Source organism: Artemia franciscana, unplaced genomic scaffold, assembly GCF_032884065.1.
Source record: "Artemia franciscana unplaced genomic scaffold, ASM3288406v1 PGA_scaffold_47, whole genome shotgun sequence".
In the NCBI taxonomy this organism is placed as follows: domain Eukaryota; kingdom Metazoa; phylum Arthropoda; class Branchiopoda; order Anostraca; family Artemiidae; genus Artemia; species Artemia franciscana.
In genome coordinates, this window is record NW_027062688.1 from 874,268 (window position 1) to 889,868 (window position 15,601).

General features: G+C 33.6%; 1 protein-coding gene across 1 annotated transcript in view; it reads left to right on the plus strand.

The window, feature by feature from the left end:
- Positions 1–3,059: 3,059 nt before the first annotated feature.
- LOC136041854 (uncharacterized) overlaps positions 3,060–15,601 on the plus strand; it is a 28,893-nt gene continuing 16,351 nt past the window's right edge. The window contains exons 1-2 of the mRNA XM_065726631.1: positions 3,060–3,105; positions 8,314–8,434. Of these exons, the coding sequence (XP_065582703.1) occupies positions 3,074–3,105; positions 8,314–8,434 (153 nt within the window). The 5' untranslated portion in view covers positions 3,060–3,073. The remainder of the gene's footprint in view (positions 3,106–8,313; positions 8,435–15,601) is intronic.

Genomic DNA, 15,601 nt, shown 5'->3' on the forward strand with positions numbered 1-15,601 from the left:
TGTAGAGGGATTCGATGTTATTAACAATCGCACTGATAAAATATGTTTTTAAGCTTTTGCTGCAACATATTTTTGTTTGAGGATTTAGATAAATGTATACATATAGAAAATGCCATTCTTACTAATGGATTTAGCTATAGACAAAAATGATTTTTCAAGCGAAAGGCATAAAACTACTCCCAAAATGTCCAATTCCTATTATCAGAGATTAAGGCATAAAAGGGGCTAATCGCAAAAATCAATGTCTTACCGACGACAAAGTCCCAGTCGTGAAGAAAAACGAAGGGAAGTAAGACTGGCTAGTGAAATTTGTAGACTTGTGGCGAACAATGACAGTTAAAGGACGATATTTAAAATATTGACCACGCTCCCATTATCATAATAACTTTCTATCTATAATTCAGCGTTATTGATCGATATCAGTATTGATTTTTAAAAAAAAATTATGATAACAAAGAAGAATGTCAAAACTCCAAGTTTTGTTATAGTCGTCAGTGTCATAATTTGAATGTGTGCTAAAAGTCACTATTCAGAGACACTTCACAGTATCAGGCAAATAACGAGAATAAAAATGGAAAGCTAACCTAACCCTTCATTCCAGCTCAAGAAAAATGGCATTATCTCCCAAATAATGATATCACTGAAATAGACGTTTATTTTCAACAAATTATAAAATACGTTAAGTTTTGGTAAGAATTTACTTCTTGTTCTCAATAACTAGTTCCTGGCCTTTAACAGAAAGAATAGATGACTCTCTTTCTCCGTATCTCATGGTACTCTTTATTTTAATGTAATTATTAGCAGCAGCCAGTGTTGCCACTTCTACCGATTTATCGGTAGATCTACCGATTTTCAGACTTTTAACCGAATAAATTTCAAGCCTACCGAAATACCGATTTTTGGCGATTTTTTGCCAATTTTTTTTCTTTTTAATTGGACATAATAGGTGTGACTGCGAACAACACCATTCATCAAAATCCCGGAGCCACAACTTAGACCTAGTTCATTCATTCAATTATGTGGCATTTGCTCTTCAACTAAAACATCATGAATATGAAACAAAAGAACCAACATTGTCTTTTCTCATTTCACTCAAAATGGTGGAATTTAACGATTTTTTTTTGTTTTTCAACCATCTCAAATCAAATGGAAAGGTAGTAGTTAATTAAGTAACTAATTATATTAATTATTTATTAATTATTAACATGTTTATAGTAAGTTAAATGGCTTAGACTAAGTATTTTAGAGCTTGTAGAGCGTGACCCTAAGGTATACCATAATGAAATGATGAAGGTATACCTCACAGTAAGAGAATTTTACAAAGGAGCAGTTCCATAGATCAAAACCAGGCTCGAATATGATGATGATTTGAATGAGATGTCCTGTCTTGTAGAGCCTTCAAATGCTGCTAAGCTCAATTCTTCTAGTCTTGCACCACTTCTAGTTAAGCGTTTCCCTCCTACATGTCTTAGAGCTGCCATTGACTCAGAATGGTGTGAACAAAGATCTGATGAAGTCCTGAAGGATCTGTATCACTCGCCAGTAGAATGTTGGAGATTAATTTTGTCCATTGTTACCCCAAGTGGCTGACCAAGGTTCGCAAATCTAAGGCACGTTATTTACTTTTTCTTTTCATTGCCTATCTCGAATGATATTGCAGAACAACTTTTCAGTACTTTAAAAGAAGTGAAGACTAATAAACAAAATAGATTTTCGACGCTGACCTTATCTGCCATCTTGCGTCCCAAATGCGGGACGAAGAGGTTGATTATGCATTCTTCATTGCTGATAGTTGATCATGAACTAGAGAAACGGCTGAAGGAAATACGAGCATCTGTGACATTTGAAGAGTGTACATGAGTGATCAAATTTAGTCTATAATAGGAAAAGTTTCTGTTTTGTGTTGCATTGGATATTTGAAACTTCCACTGTTCCTGAATTCTAGTTTGAAGACCAAAGTGTGTTTTGTTGATTTATTGTGATGAAAAGCACCTAATTAAGTAAATTAGAATTCAGTCAATGTATGAATCGATACGATCCTAGGCTAATGCTTCAAAATGTTAGTGATATATGTCTACGGTGGAAGATCAAAAGTTTCTGTTTTGAGTTGCATTGGATATTTGAAACTGCCGCTGTTCCTGAATTGTTGTTTGAAGACAAAAGTATGCTTTATTGATTTATTGTGATGAAAAGTACTGAATTCAATAGATTAGATTTAAATCAACGTTTTCTACTGATGCGATCCTATGCTTGTATCTTTCGTTTGCAGATGCGTATCAATTGCTTTAATCATTTTAACCAAATATTTGATTTTTTGTTTTAAGTCCAATTTTAAGTGCTTTACTATGAGGAGCAGTACCTGATTAAGTAGAATAGGATTCCATCAATAATAATTGAGTATATTGAAAGTGTATTTCTTAAGCCCTGTTCTCCTGCGCGTCTAGCTTAGCTTGTGTGTCTACGCGCGTGTCACGCAATATACTCGTGTCTAAACATATCTTGTTCAAACGTAGGCATAAAAACCAAATGCCAATTTAATTAATACATGAAAATAGTTCTTTCCTTATGTGAGCATTCGGATTCACAGGTGCTGCAGAATTGCAGTATCTACTGCAAATGCCACTTTTGCAATAATTTAGAATCGCCACTATCTCAAGAGTATACCATATTGGTATACTAGCGATTTACAAGAACCACTGCAAATTCTGCATTTGCAACGACTGCAATATTTTGTAACCGTCATTATTACCACGAGATCAAACAACACCTCATTACACTTTTGCAATTTTAAAGAAAATATTGCTTTAAATCGTTTTATGATCAATCGAAAGTCGATAGACCGTTGTAGAATGGTTTAATTCTAAATTGATCTGGGACTTCAGCAGAAAATTGAGCATTTTTGCGAACTTAACATGCACTTAGAGGGTTCCCTACTGATTTTTCTACCGATAGCGGGACGCCATCTACCCGTTTTCTACCGAATTTTAGGTACGCCACACCGAATTCCAAAGCCTGCGAAGTTGAAACACTAGCAGCAGCATCATAATTTTTGGAAGAAAAATGGCGGGAGGATATGGCAGGCCACATTCTTAATATTCTTATTTTGTAAGTTGAATGCTTGTTCGACCTTGTCGATTAGAGTTTATCATTTCTTAATTTTTTTAAAGGGAAAGATAGGGAATCTTTCAAAATAAATGATTTTATTTTCAAAATAAACTATTTATAAACAAAATAAACTATTTCAAAATAAACTGACGGTGTCTGTTTAGCCTACACCTCTTTAGTAAATGATGTTAAAACTTAGAGTTGGATGTTAGTATTCAGGTACTGCTACTCAAAATGAGGGTAAAATTCTAGTTAATTGACTTTTTGCTATCTCGGAAAGGGCTTAGGTAAGTAAAATGAAACTTTCAGGGATGGGTCTAGAGGTTAAAGTAGCCTATGTCCCAGGAAGGGGTGAAATTCTAGTTAATTGACTTCTTGCTAGCTCAGAAAGGGTTTAGGTTAGGAAAATGAAACTTTCAGGGATGAATCTACAGACTAAAGTATGTCCTGGGAACGTATTTTGAAGCAACTACCCCAACTCCTCCCTCTAGAGGGCCCTGACTTTCAATGACCTTCAAAAATATGTGTGTTTTAAAAGTGAAACTTTGCAAAATAGATCTTCTGCTTAATTGGAGTACAACCAAATTGTTTCAGCTTCATAACTTTGCTTTTTTCCATTTTATAAGGTTTTATAGATATGCAAATACATTTCCTAAATTAAAAAAAAAAACATTTATATGGCTCAAAATTCTACCCAAATAACAGGAATTGTATTTTAGTACTAAAGGCAGAGAAAAAGCAACTAGTAACTGAAAATTAAGGTAAAATTTTGTTTTGTCAAAATTTCAATAGACCTGTCATTTAGCCCAGGCAAATTTCAGGGCCCTCTAAAGTGAAGGAGTGGAGGTGGGTACTTTAAATACCTTCTTGGGATATAATTTAGCCTATAGACCCATCCCTGAAAGTTTTATTCTCCTAACCTTAATCCTTTCTGAGATAGCAAGAAGTCAATTAACTAAAATTTTACCCAGGAAGGTATTTTGAAGTAACTACCTCCACTCCTTCTCCCTCTAGAGGGCCCTGACCTTTCAAAATGTGTGTTATAAAAGTGAAACCTTGCAAAATAGACCTTCTGCTTATTCAAAGTACAACAAAATTGTTTTCAGCTCCATAACTTTGCTCAATTCTATTTTATAAGTTTTTAAAGACATGCAAATACATTTCCTAAATTTCGAAAAAAAAACATTAATATGGCTCAAAATTCTATTCAAACAACAGGAATTATACATTTTCAGAACAAAAGGCAGAGAAAAAGCAACTAGTAATTGAAAATTAAGGTAAAATGTTGTTTTATCAAAATTTCAATAAGTATAGACCTGTTCTGTAGGCAAATTGCAGGGCCCTCTAGAGGGAGAAGGAGTGTATGTGGGTACTTTAAAATACTTCCTGGAACATACATTAGCCTGTAGACCCATCCCTGAAAGTTTCAGTTTCCTAACCCTTTCCAAGATAGCAAGAAGTAAAATAAGCAGAAGATCTATTTTGCAATGTTTCACTTTTTTAACACATATCTTTAAAGGTCATCAAAGGTCACCCTTTCCATGGTTTCACTTTTATTTAGGTTTCAGCAATATTTTGTCAGAAAACAGCTGATCATAAACAACTCATACTTTAATTGAAAATTCATCATTTTTAATAGCTTACAAAGTGCTTAATTTTGTTTTTTCAATAGAAGTAGCTGTAATGGAAGCTTGGCAAGTTTTTAATGAGTAGTTTATATTCTGAACCTACAAATAAAGTAAACATTTGCTGTGATCTATGTGATTTTGTTCTTTCTAATTTTGTGATAAATTATTACATGGTAGATGTTGTATAATGAAATATTTGATTTTCTTTAGAAGTGTAATTTTTATATTTTTCAGTTTCTTTCCATACTCCTCTGTGTACATCTTTTGTATGTAAAGAGGGCATAAATAAATTATTATTATTATTTGAGAATGGATAAATGCAGTCAAATTCATGTTTATTTTTCAAAAGTTTGTAAAGAAAATTTAAAACAGTGAAAGAAGTTAAGATAAAGGTTCTACAAAATGTGTTAACTACAATTACTCTGCATATTATGAAGTAAGAATAGTTTCCTTAACATATTTCCTTATGTACTGCTGGTCTCCCAGCCTTATAACAAATGGTTTAAAACTTACTATTTCAAAATAAAATCCATTTTACTAAATTTATATTATCATTGTGCTTTGATTGGTCACAATTAAATTGAATACCAACTTGTGGTCAACTTTTCCCACTTGAGGACTGGCACCCCTTAGGGAAATTATAGCCTAGTAAACAACACAGCACTCACACAGGATTCTGATTATTGCATATTTTTCTTGGCTTGGTTGGCTTTGATGGGCATTTTTGGGGTGAAAAACTTTGTCCTAGCTATTTTATCTACTATGTGTTGCCTCCCTGTAGTAGCATAATATTTGTAGGCATGGATATATAATGAATCAGAGGTAATAGTCTTGGGACTGTCTGTATAGGATTTCAACTCTTGTTGATAGAAGAGTATCATCAAGTGCTGAAAACCATGTTGTAACCAAGATGGGCCCAGGATTGCACAAAGCCTCCAACTTACTGGAGGTCCCAGGGACTTCTTGCTATCTGGTTCTAAGCTGGCTAAAGCGCTTCAGTGTATACTTGAGAAGATATGTTGGTCCCTGTCCTGCACTGGTATCCAGGATCATTATCCAGGATCAAATTGGAACTAGGAATGTTACAATGTTAAAAAATGACTATCACATCAACATTTTGACTGACAAATTCAGACAGTTTGAACTGGATTTATTAGGAGTTTCAGAAACTCATATCCCAAGGATAGGAAGCATGAAATTAGGTGACATAGAATTTGTTTACTCAGGTAAAATAAAACAGTTCAAAATAGGGATGATACCTTTTTATTGACAGTGAAATATAAAATTATTTAACTGGATATTTCGAACACATATACAGTGTTCATCATCAGCAGTAAAACTCAGAGTTTTACTGCTGATGATAATAAGAATGCTGATGAATAATGATAGAATACTAATTGCTCATTTTATGACTAAAAAGTTCAGGGTATCAGTTATAGTAGTATTTGCCCCTGTTGCCTAGTTAGGCAAGATGACTGTCTTGTGCCATGCTTGTGTCAAAAGCGGGCCTTTATTAATCTGTCAGCTACAACTTTGTGTAAAAGTAAGGTTTTTCTTGCAAGGCTGTTTAGAAAAAGGCCAACACCATTCCTTCTTGTGCTTCCTCCAGACCAGAGCAATGAGTCACTATTGCCTATTTGCTCTTCTCTGCTTCTGGTAAGATGGGTTTCTGTAAGACCTGCAACCAAAACTTTATTCTTGCATAGTTCTTCAAAGAGTAGGTTCTTTTTGCAGGTGCATTTAGAGTCAAAACATTCCAGGTGGCTGTTCATAGCCCCCTTTGATCTATAAGATTTAGTCCGTCAGTCTTTCTGACATTGTCAACATGTCCATTGATGCACAATGGTCAAAAGGGAGTCCAGATCAAAGGCTAAATTGTCACTTTTCTTAGCACTTAATTTTCAGGTGGAGGATCTCTAGCCCGACTGGTCCTAGGTATGGGATCTGATTAAAGCTAGGTTAAACCTAGGTACTGGGATCAGGGAGGGGATCAAGAGCAAAATCTTGTGGAGAAATCTTGGAGGGTAATGTGACAAGGGTGTCAATAAGCAATTGGGCACCAATAATTGACAAAATTGACAAATTTATTAAAAAAAGAATCTACAAGAGAAAAAAATGAATGAGGTTGGGAAAAAAATCTTGGGAGGGGGGGGGGGGGTATTTTCTCCTTGGATGCATCAGTACCAAGTATCAAGGAAGTCCAGATTGACCAATTCAAGCATGAGCTAAAAAGGAGGCTGCTCAGTAACTATACCTCTGAGATGAATTGAAATTGAATACAAATAAAATTGATAATAATGGTATTAGATCTTTTCTTAAATTTGTTTATTAATTTATTTGTGATTGTTATCAAGAACATGAAAATTTTTGATCCAGGATCATAATATTGTGCATTTTTATTGTTTGTGGTACATGTTTTCACTCCCCGACTCCTTATACCTTATATTTCTTACGATTATTTTGGTAGTAGTATATCCTTGCAATTGCTGCCAATGGATTTTCTCTGTAGCATTTGAAAATAAATAATCACTACCACTATTATGGGTTGACCTCTAAAAAAAGTCACAATGAATAAATGACATTGAAAGATGGTTCAAGACCAGTTTTTTTGGACAACACAAAGCTTAGCTCACTCAATGGCTTTTATAGATTAATTTTTCAACAGATTTATTAGAACTATAACCAAGACCAAATTTTAGATAAAATATGTGACCATACTACCTACCTACAACACAAAATTGTTGAGGTTCCCTTTAAATTACTTGTATTTGTTTGTTTGCAAGTTTATCAAAGCAACCTATTATGCACACCCAACTAAAAAAAAAAAATCCTGGACAGCACCACTGGCATCAGAGTTGTTCAAGAGTTCACATACTTGGGCTCCATAATTTATACAGATGGCTTGCTTCTCCCCAAGCTTCAAGCAAGATCATCCAAAGCGGCTTCTGCCATGGGCAGACTGAACTGTCACCTCCAGCAAAAACCAAACATCAGTCGTACAACAAAACTGTGGATCTTTAATACTCTAGTTAACTCTGTGATGATTTAGGGAGCTGAGACATGGCAACCATCAACTGCAACCCTTGGGGAAATTTACGTATTTCAGTTGAATAGCATGAGGAGGATCAAGGGCCTACAATGATCCAACTTTGTCAGCAACAAGAAGCTTCTGCAGCTCACAAAGCAGTTTCAGTATTCAACTCAAGCAGCTGAGAAAACTTTATGATGGTCTGGGCACCTGCTTTGAATGCCACCACATCCACAGTCGTTTCCTGTTAGCCTCAGGTTTACCAGTCCTAGTGATTTTTCTTAAATATTAGATGTGTTTTTTTTTACCTGGTGGCAACCTTGGTTAATGCAAAGCTTGTAAACAGGCTGCATCTAAACTCTTAATTTTCACAAGTGCTTATTTGAGGAAGCAAATGACTGCATTTCCAAATATTGTCATTATTTTCATTCCAAATAGATGCTAAATCTGAAAATTAGTTTCATAATTCTAAAACCTTGATATGCCTCCAACTATTGAAACTGGTTACGTGAAATAGTTTTTCATGGGTTTTGATTCAGACATACTTTTTAGGCTATCGTCATATTTCTCCAGACACCCTTGGTGGAAGAACTTTTTTTATATTTACACTTTACTTGGGATTCCTCTTAACGTCCTTTTGGTTGGAAATCTGACAGGATGGTTCAAGGCCCAGGTGTGTTTTTTGAGTATTAAAACCGTCTTTTCTTTTGCTACAAATTATTATTTGATAATGTTCGTTCCAACCATTGAACATTAGCGTTACTACCAAATAAATATAATTTAGTCATATTAATTAATAATGCTGAATATCTAATACAAAACCAAATAACTTCACCACTAACTGAAAATCAATTTCTATTAAAATTTAATTATTAAATGATTGATAAAGGAAAACGAGCAAAAACACATGAGTTGCAAAGTTGAAAAAAAAAGAAAAAAAGAAGAAAGAAAGGTTTAAAATTCAACATTCAAAAATCTGTTTTACGCGGAGTGGGGTGTCGCAGGGCTGATAATATCCTAATCAATAATTCAGAGTCAACACACGCAAATAAAAAGTTTTGAGGGCGATGGAGAGAGATCTTAAAAATAGGCAAATTGTATTAAAAATTGATCTTAAAAAAGGGCAAATGGGTAAAATTGGGCAAGTTGTTACCAATTGGTTTGCATTGTTTATTTTATAAATTTTAATTTATATAATCATTATCTATTGTCACAGAAATCAATATGTGTGAGTGTTAGGGTTCAATTGTGCCAAGTTGTATTAGTTGAGGTGATACCACCCATAATTTTTCTACCACTCTTGTGGTATTATTTGCAAGATTCATTTCCAGGGGCTGAAAGTTATTCACTTTCAATTGATCTTTCAGTATTTACTCCGGTGAAAAACCAAGGAGTCTGTGTTAGTCAAGGTCAGAAAACAGTATGTAAGTTTTACACATAAGAATGTAAGAGTGGCTCAAATGACAATTTTCTAGCTTCATGAGAAAGCTAAGATTTCAACAACAAAAATGTTATTTTGAAACCTAGAATAATATGAAGGAGATCTTTAATATTTCTTTAGACTGAATGAATCTTGTGATATTTCCAATTAAAGAAGATTCTACAAAATACATTTTCTGCTTTGAGAATATAATTTAGTATATTGGTTTACATCCTTAAACTTTTCTATACAATTCTATTTTTTTCTCAAAATTATGTTCTGGTTTTCGGCTGGTCAAATTGATCTTGCTACCTGAAAACTTTTGTAGTAGCACATTATGTGACAACTTCCATTGGTCTTGATTGTATAATGCTGGTTTTTACTGCTGTTGATTTTAGTGAAGATAGATTAAGTCAACTTTCCACATTTTATCCACTTATCCACACTTATCCACATTTTGAATTTGAGTATCAATTCAGGTATGTTCCCTAGTAGATGGAAAATTGCCCGAGTAATTCCGTTGTATAAACATGGCAATAAATCTGATGTAAGTAATTATCGTCCAATTGCAATTTTATAGCCATTATCTAAAGTGTTTGAAAAAATTTTAAAAGAAAGGATTTCTAGCTATTTAGATAAAATATCAATTTGCAGTTGCAGCTCTTTTATTAGAAATAAATGATTGCTTAGATGATGATTTCCATGTGGCTACTGTTTTCCATGATATAAAAAAAGTATTTGACACTTTAAATTATGAAATTTTTCTTGACAAAATGATAAATTCCGGAATAAGAGGGAAAGGATTACAAATTATTAAATCATACCTATGTGGACGCAAAATGACAGTAAATGTCGGTGGATAAATGACCAATTTAAAAAGTCTTATTGATATTGGTGTCCCCCAAGGCTCAGTATTAGGTCCACTTTTATTTTTGTTTTATATTAATGATCTTCCCCAAGGTTTGCATGAGAATATTAGCCATGCAGTTCTATTTGCAGATGATACAGCTATAACAGTTAAAGCTAGGGATCCATCGAAATTGATTGAAAATCTGACTATAAGTGTTACCTCAGTTAATCGATGGTTTGTTTCCAATAATTTAGTAACGAATTTTACGAAAACCAATTTTATGGTTTTTCGTCGTTTGAAACGTTCCACTCGAGAGATTTCAAACAGTTCGTGGTAACGAACTGTAGTAAGGAGCGACCTGGCTCAATAGTAAACGAAACTCCATAAAAACGGAATTTCGATGCTAAAAGATATATCAAAAGAATTGAATTTTTATGATGATTTTAAATATATACGTTTTATCAAATGTAGTCTTTGTCATCAAAAGTTACGACCCCGAGAAAAGTTGCCTTATTTGGGAAAATAGGAGGAAACACCCCCTAAAAATCATAGGATCTTAACAAAAATCACACCTTCGCATTCGGCGTATTACAGAACCCTAGAAAAAATTCAAGGTCCAATCTACAAAAATGTGGGATTTCGTATTTTTTGCCAGAAGACAAATTACGGGTGCGTGTTTAATTGTTTGTTTGTTTTTTCTTTCCACAGGAAGTCATCGTATCGACCAAGTGGTCCTAGAGTGTTGCAAGAGGGCTCATTCCAATGGAAATAAAAAGTTCTAGTGCCCTTTTTAAGTGACCAAAAAAATTGGAGGGCATCTAGGCCCCCTCCCAAGCTTATTTTTTCCCAAAGTCAACGGATCAAAATTTTGAGATAGCCATCTTGTTCCCCATAGTTGGAAACCATAATAACTATGTCTTTGGGGATGACACCCCCCCCCATAGTCCCTGGGAGAGGGGTTGCAAGTTACAAACTTTGACCAATGTTTATATACAATAATGGTTATTGGAAAGTATACCGACTTTTTCAGGGGGATTCTTTTAGTTTGGGCGTGGGGCTCGGGAGAGGGGGCTATATGGGAGGATCTTTCCTTGGAGGAATATTTCATGTGGGAAGAGAAATTCAATGAAAAGGGCGCAGGATTTTCTAGCATTACTATTAAAAAAAAAACAATGAAAATATAAACATGAAACAGTTTTTTAATTGAAAGTAAAGAAGCATTAAAACTTAGAACGAACAGAGATTATTACGCATATGAGGGGCTCTAAAAATACTTTAACATAAAGAGCGAGGTATTTAGGAGGAGATAAATACTTCGCTCTTTATGCTAAATTTTTTTTTTAGTAATTTCAACTATTTATTTTATGGTCTTTCTGATTCAGGGGTCATTCTTAAAGAATTGGGACAAAACTTAAGATTTAGTGTGAAGAGCGAGGTATTAACGAGGGGTCAAAACCCCTCATATATATAATCAAAAATATAAGAATATAAAAGTTTGTTAAGTTACGTATAGTTTTTACTGATAAAAACGTTCTTTAAAAATTAAAAGTTCTAGTTGCCTTTTTAAGTAATCGAAAAATTGGAGGGCAAATAGGCCTACTTCCCCATCCCTCATTTCTCAAAATCGTCTGATCAAAACTAAGAGAAAGCCATTTAGCCAAAAAATGAATTAATATACAAATTTCATTTTAATAATGTATGCACGGAGAGCCAAAATCAGATATGTATTAATTCAAAAACTTTCAGAAATTAAATAAAAAAAAAAGTTTTTTGAAATGAAAGTAAGGAGCGACATTAAAACTTAAAACGAACAGAAATTACTCCGTATATGAAAGGGAATATAAATTGTTTTTCTTATAAATTGTTGATATTGGCAGTGGTTTGCTTTTTAAATGAGGGTTTTTAGCTTTTAAATATTTATTCTATTTTTTTGTTTTACCTTTTTTTAGGTTTATATCCTTGCAATTCTTTTTTTTTTTGGCTTTCTGCGTTGTTTGTTTTTAATCGATTTTTTTTTATGTTTTCGTTCAGAAAATGTGACCTCGGCGCTGAAAAAGGCAAGCAGTTATCTTCCAGAAATATTGGTTTCGTCCAGTATTTTCGATGGCCTTAAAAAACCCATTCTCGAATTTCATTTCTTTTATTTTATCTCCTTTAAGATCTTGGAGTTCCTCAAAGGGAAACATTTTCAGTCCTGTATTGATATTAAATCTATTTTTGAATTGAGACTATGGTGGTAAACTTTTTGATAACAACGAAAAATATAACTCACAACAGCTTTTTCAGCATTTTGGCTGAGGGTGGCTATTACTCCATGTGCATTACACGATATGGTTGTAATTACTGCTTTTGTGGTCTTTAGCTGCTAAATTTTATTTTTATCTTGTTCTTCTGAGAAAATTTCTGTGTCATCTTGTTGACAATTTTAGCTATCTTACTGAACTTAAAAAGATTGAAAAGCTTAATTTTTCAAACGCATCTTTATTTTCTCTTCTTTTTTTTTTGATCCGTGAATAAAACTCATACTTGCTACTGTCAGCATACTGATACTGTCCGTTTAAATTTATATCGAAACTTGTTGTCTTTTAATGGAAGAAGGATAAAAGAAAAAGATATCCCCCCCCCCCCCCCGCGTATCGACGTCAAAGGGTGTCGATTCGACGTTTCTGTTACTGTTATTATTATTAGTATTATTATTACAAAACAAGTAGCAAGTCTATAATACTTGGGACTGATTTTGAGGGTCGAAATTAAATTGTTTAAAAAGCCTGTTTTTTCAACTGAAAGTAAGGGGCAACATCAAAACTTAAAACGAACAGAAATTATTGCGTACTTGAAGGGGGTTGCCCCTTTCTCAAAACCTCTCTCTGAAAACAGAAAAATTCTTATTGTTTTTATTAAATGACACTTATGTTTCAGGATTCGTTCTTAAGGAATTGGGACAAATGTCTGACTTTAACGTGAGTAGCGAGGTATTCAGGAGGGGACAACCCCCTCATATACGTATTAATTTTTTTTCGCTTTAAGTTTTGATGTTGATACTTACTTTCCGTTGAAAAAGCTTATATTTATCAACTTACCCCGCGTAAAACTCCTCTATGAAGAATTTCACCTATGGAAAATCCCTCCCTACAGAAATGTCCTCTACACAATTCTAACCCGGTGAAAGTTTTCCCGGGCAATTCTCCTGAACAACTCCGCATGCATAACTAATTCGGCAAAGAGAAAGTAAAGCAAAAATTATTTCACATAGGAAGTTTTGGCAAATTCTACCAAGTTTAAAATTTACCCTGAAAAGTTCACCCCCTGAAACTTCCCTTCCAACAGAAGATTCTCCCCTTGAAAGCTCTCCCCAGGAGAAAATTCTCCTCCTCCCCCTCCTGAAAAATGTCTGTGTACTTCGGATAGCAAATACTACACGTTAACACTGGGTAAATTTCATGCCCTATAGACATTTCCCTAGGGGCTATGGGGTTATGTTATCCTCAAAGGCATAGTTACTGGACCTTTTAACTAAGCTGAAAAAATTGCTCCCTTGAAGACATTTTTATATTGACTCGAAAATCGTATTTAGGAATATATCTAAAAATATTAATTGTGTATAATAAGTCGTGCCAATAAACTAAGGCACGTATGTGGGAAGGTGGTTTATTGTAGTTCTAATTGATTCAAAAGTGGGTCTTTTTATTGTATTCAAATCTAACTAATTAAAAATGGCAACCCTCAATCCCATGTGGAAAAAAAATTCATATGGTAGAAAGACTAGCTTGAAATTAAAAAGAAAGAACAAGATCTGTTTTTCATAGTGGAAATCAAATCTTTTTCCAGAATACAGGCAAGAAATCCTGTCAGAAAAATATATCCCTTTTGCGTCAAAGCCTTTGTTCGTTTTCTCAATTAGTATCAATCTTTAGAAGCTGTTAGAAGGAAAAGGTTGTCTTGAATAGCCTTTTTCTTGTGGAATCGTAGTTTTCCTTCTTAGTTAATTAAGTCGTCCTCTAAAAGTCTTTATATTACAATATTCCTCATCAGAAAAATTATTTGGAATGTTAATCTCACATCATATTTCGCCACTATAAAACCCAGGACTAAAAGGGCAAATCTTTGTTTCCTGCCATTAATTTTCAGCTCATAAAGAGGATACTATATCACTTACAATTTTGGTTGAAAGAACCTTCTTCCGATATTCTAGACCATCAGTTCGATTTGAGCAGTTATCGTAACCGTGCTTTTAGGGAGATATAGAGAGGAGTAGGATTCTTTTTTCTGGTTCCGGCTCAGAGGTTTTTTATGGGTTCTATACGGAAACAAATTTCTTCGCTGTTTTTTACTTTTGTTAATATTCTCTTCTTATTCTAAATCGATATGTTCTAAACATTTTTTTTTTCGTATTTGGACACGATAAAAGTCCATATTACGATTTTTTGAAGTTTTTAAAATTTATGTTTAAATGGATGCTTTAGTTGTTAGATTTATAATTTAATCCGACTCATTCCCTGATGAATAGTCTTTCTCTGATGTGAGCTACCTTTCTACCTTTTTCTGATGTGAGTTTTAGTGTTGATTTTTGTGTGTATTGAGTTGACGCGTGTGCGTCTGTCTGTGTCTCCTTTTATATAAATCCTTTTCGCTTGTATTTTTTTATCCTCCCCTTTTTACAGTCTGTATTGGGTGTTATATATATATTTATATATATAGAGTTTTTAATCACTCTGATGTGTATCTGCTCTAAATCTCTAGAAGCTATTAAAGGGAGGTTGTGGTGGAAAGGTCTTTTTTGTGTAAACGTATTTTTAAATCTTCTGTTGTACAATTATTTATTAGAAAGACAGAAAAAAATCCGCTAGTTTTTAGTGTATAACAGAAAAGCTAGGTAAAAGGAATCCATAAATACAACAAAGAATACATAAAATTACTTTACTTTGATTAAGAACGTGTCACAAAAATATGAGCGAAGGCAAAAAAAGGAAGAAAAAACATTAGCACGCAAAAAAATTGACACTGCTGCATGGGGGCGTGTTCTGGACGACCCGTAAAAGGGGGAAAATATAAATAAGTAATAACACAGAAAAAACGGGATTTAAACCAGGAATTCAAAATTAAGTATATATAACGCTAACTAAAAAAATAGGCAAAAATAAACTGTCAAATTTGTTTGATGAATGTTTTGGTATGCCATAAAGCAACAATTTATCAACATATAACAGAAGGAATGAAATAAGAAGATAAGATTTTCACTTTTTTTGACAATATATTAATTTCTCAAAAATTTTCAGTTAATTTTCAAAAAAATTTTGGAACTCAATTTTCATTCGGGGAAAATGGGGGTATCTATGATACTTCTGTGGAAGAACTGAGTTCAAGATTTTGTATGCGGGCTTTATATACATTCACCATATTCCATATAGATTATGCACTTAAATTTTTTATTTCTTTTTTTGTGAACTTCAAGCCGCCAAAAAGGCGGCTTGAGATCATTGAATCATTGCCAAATAGGCAATGATTGATTTTTATATTGAAAATAAATTTAGTGCATTATTTTTTACGAATAAGGCTCTTACTCTGTAGTT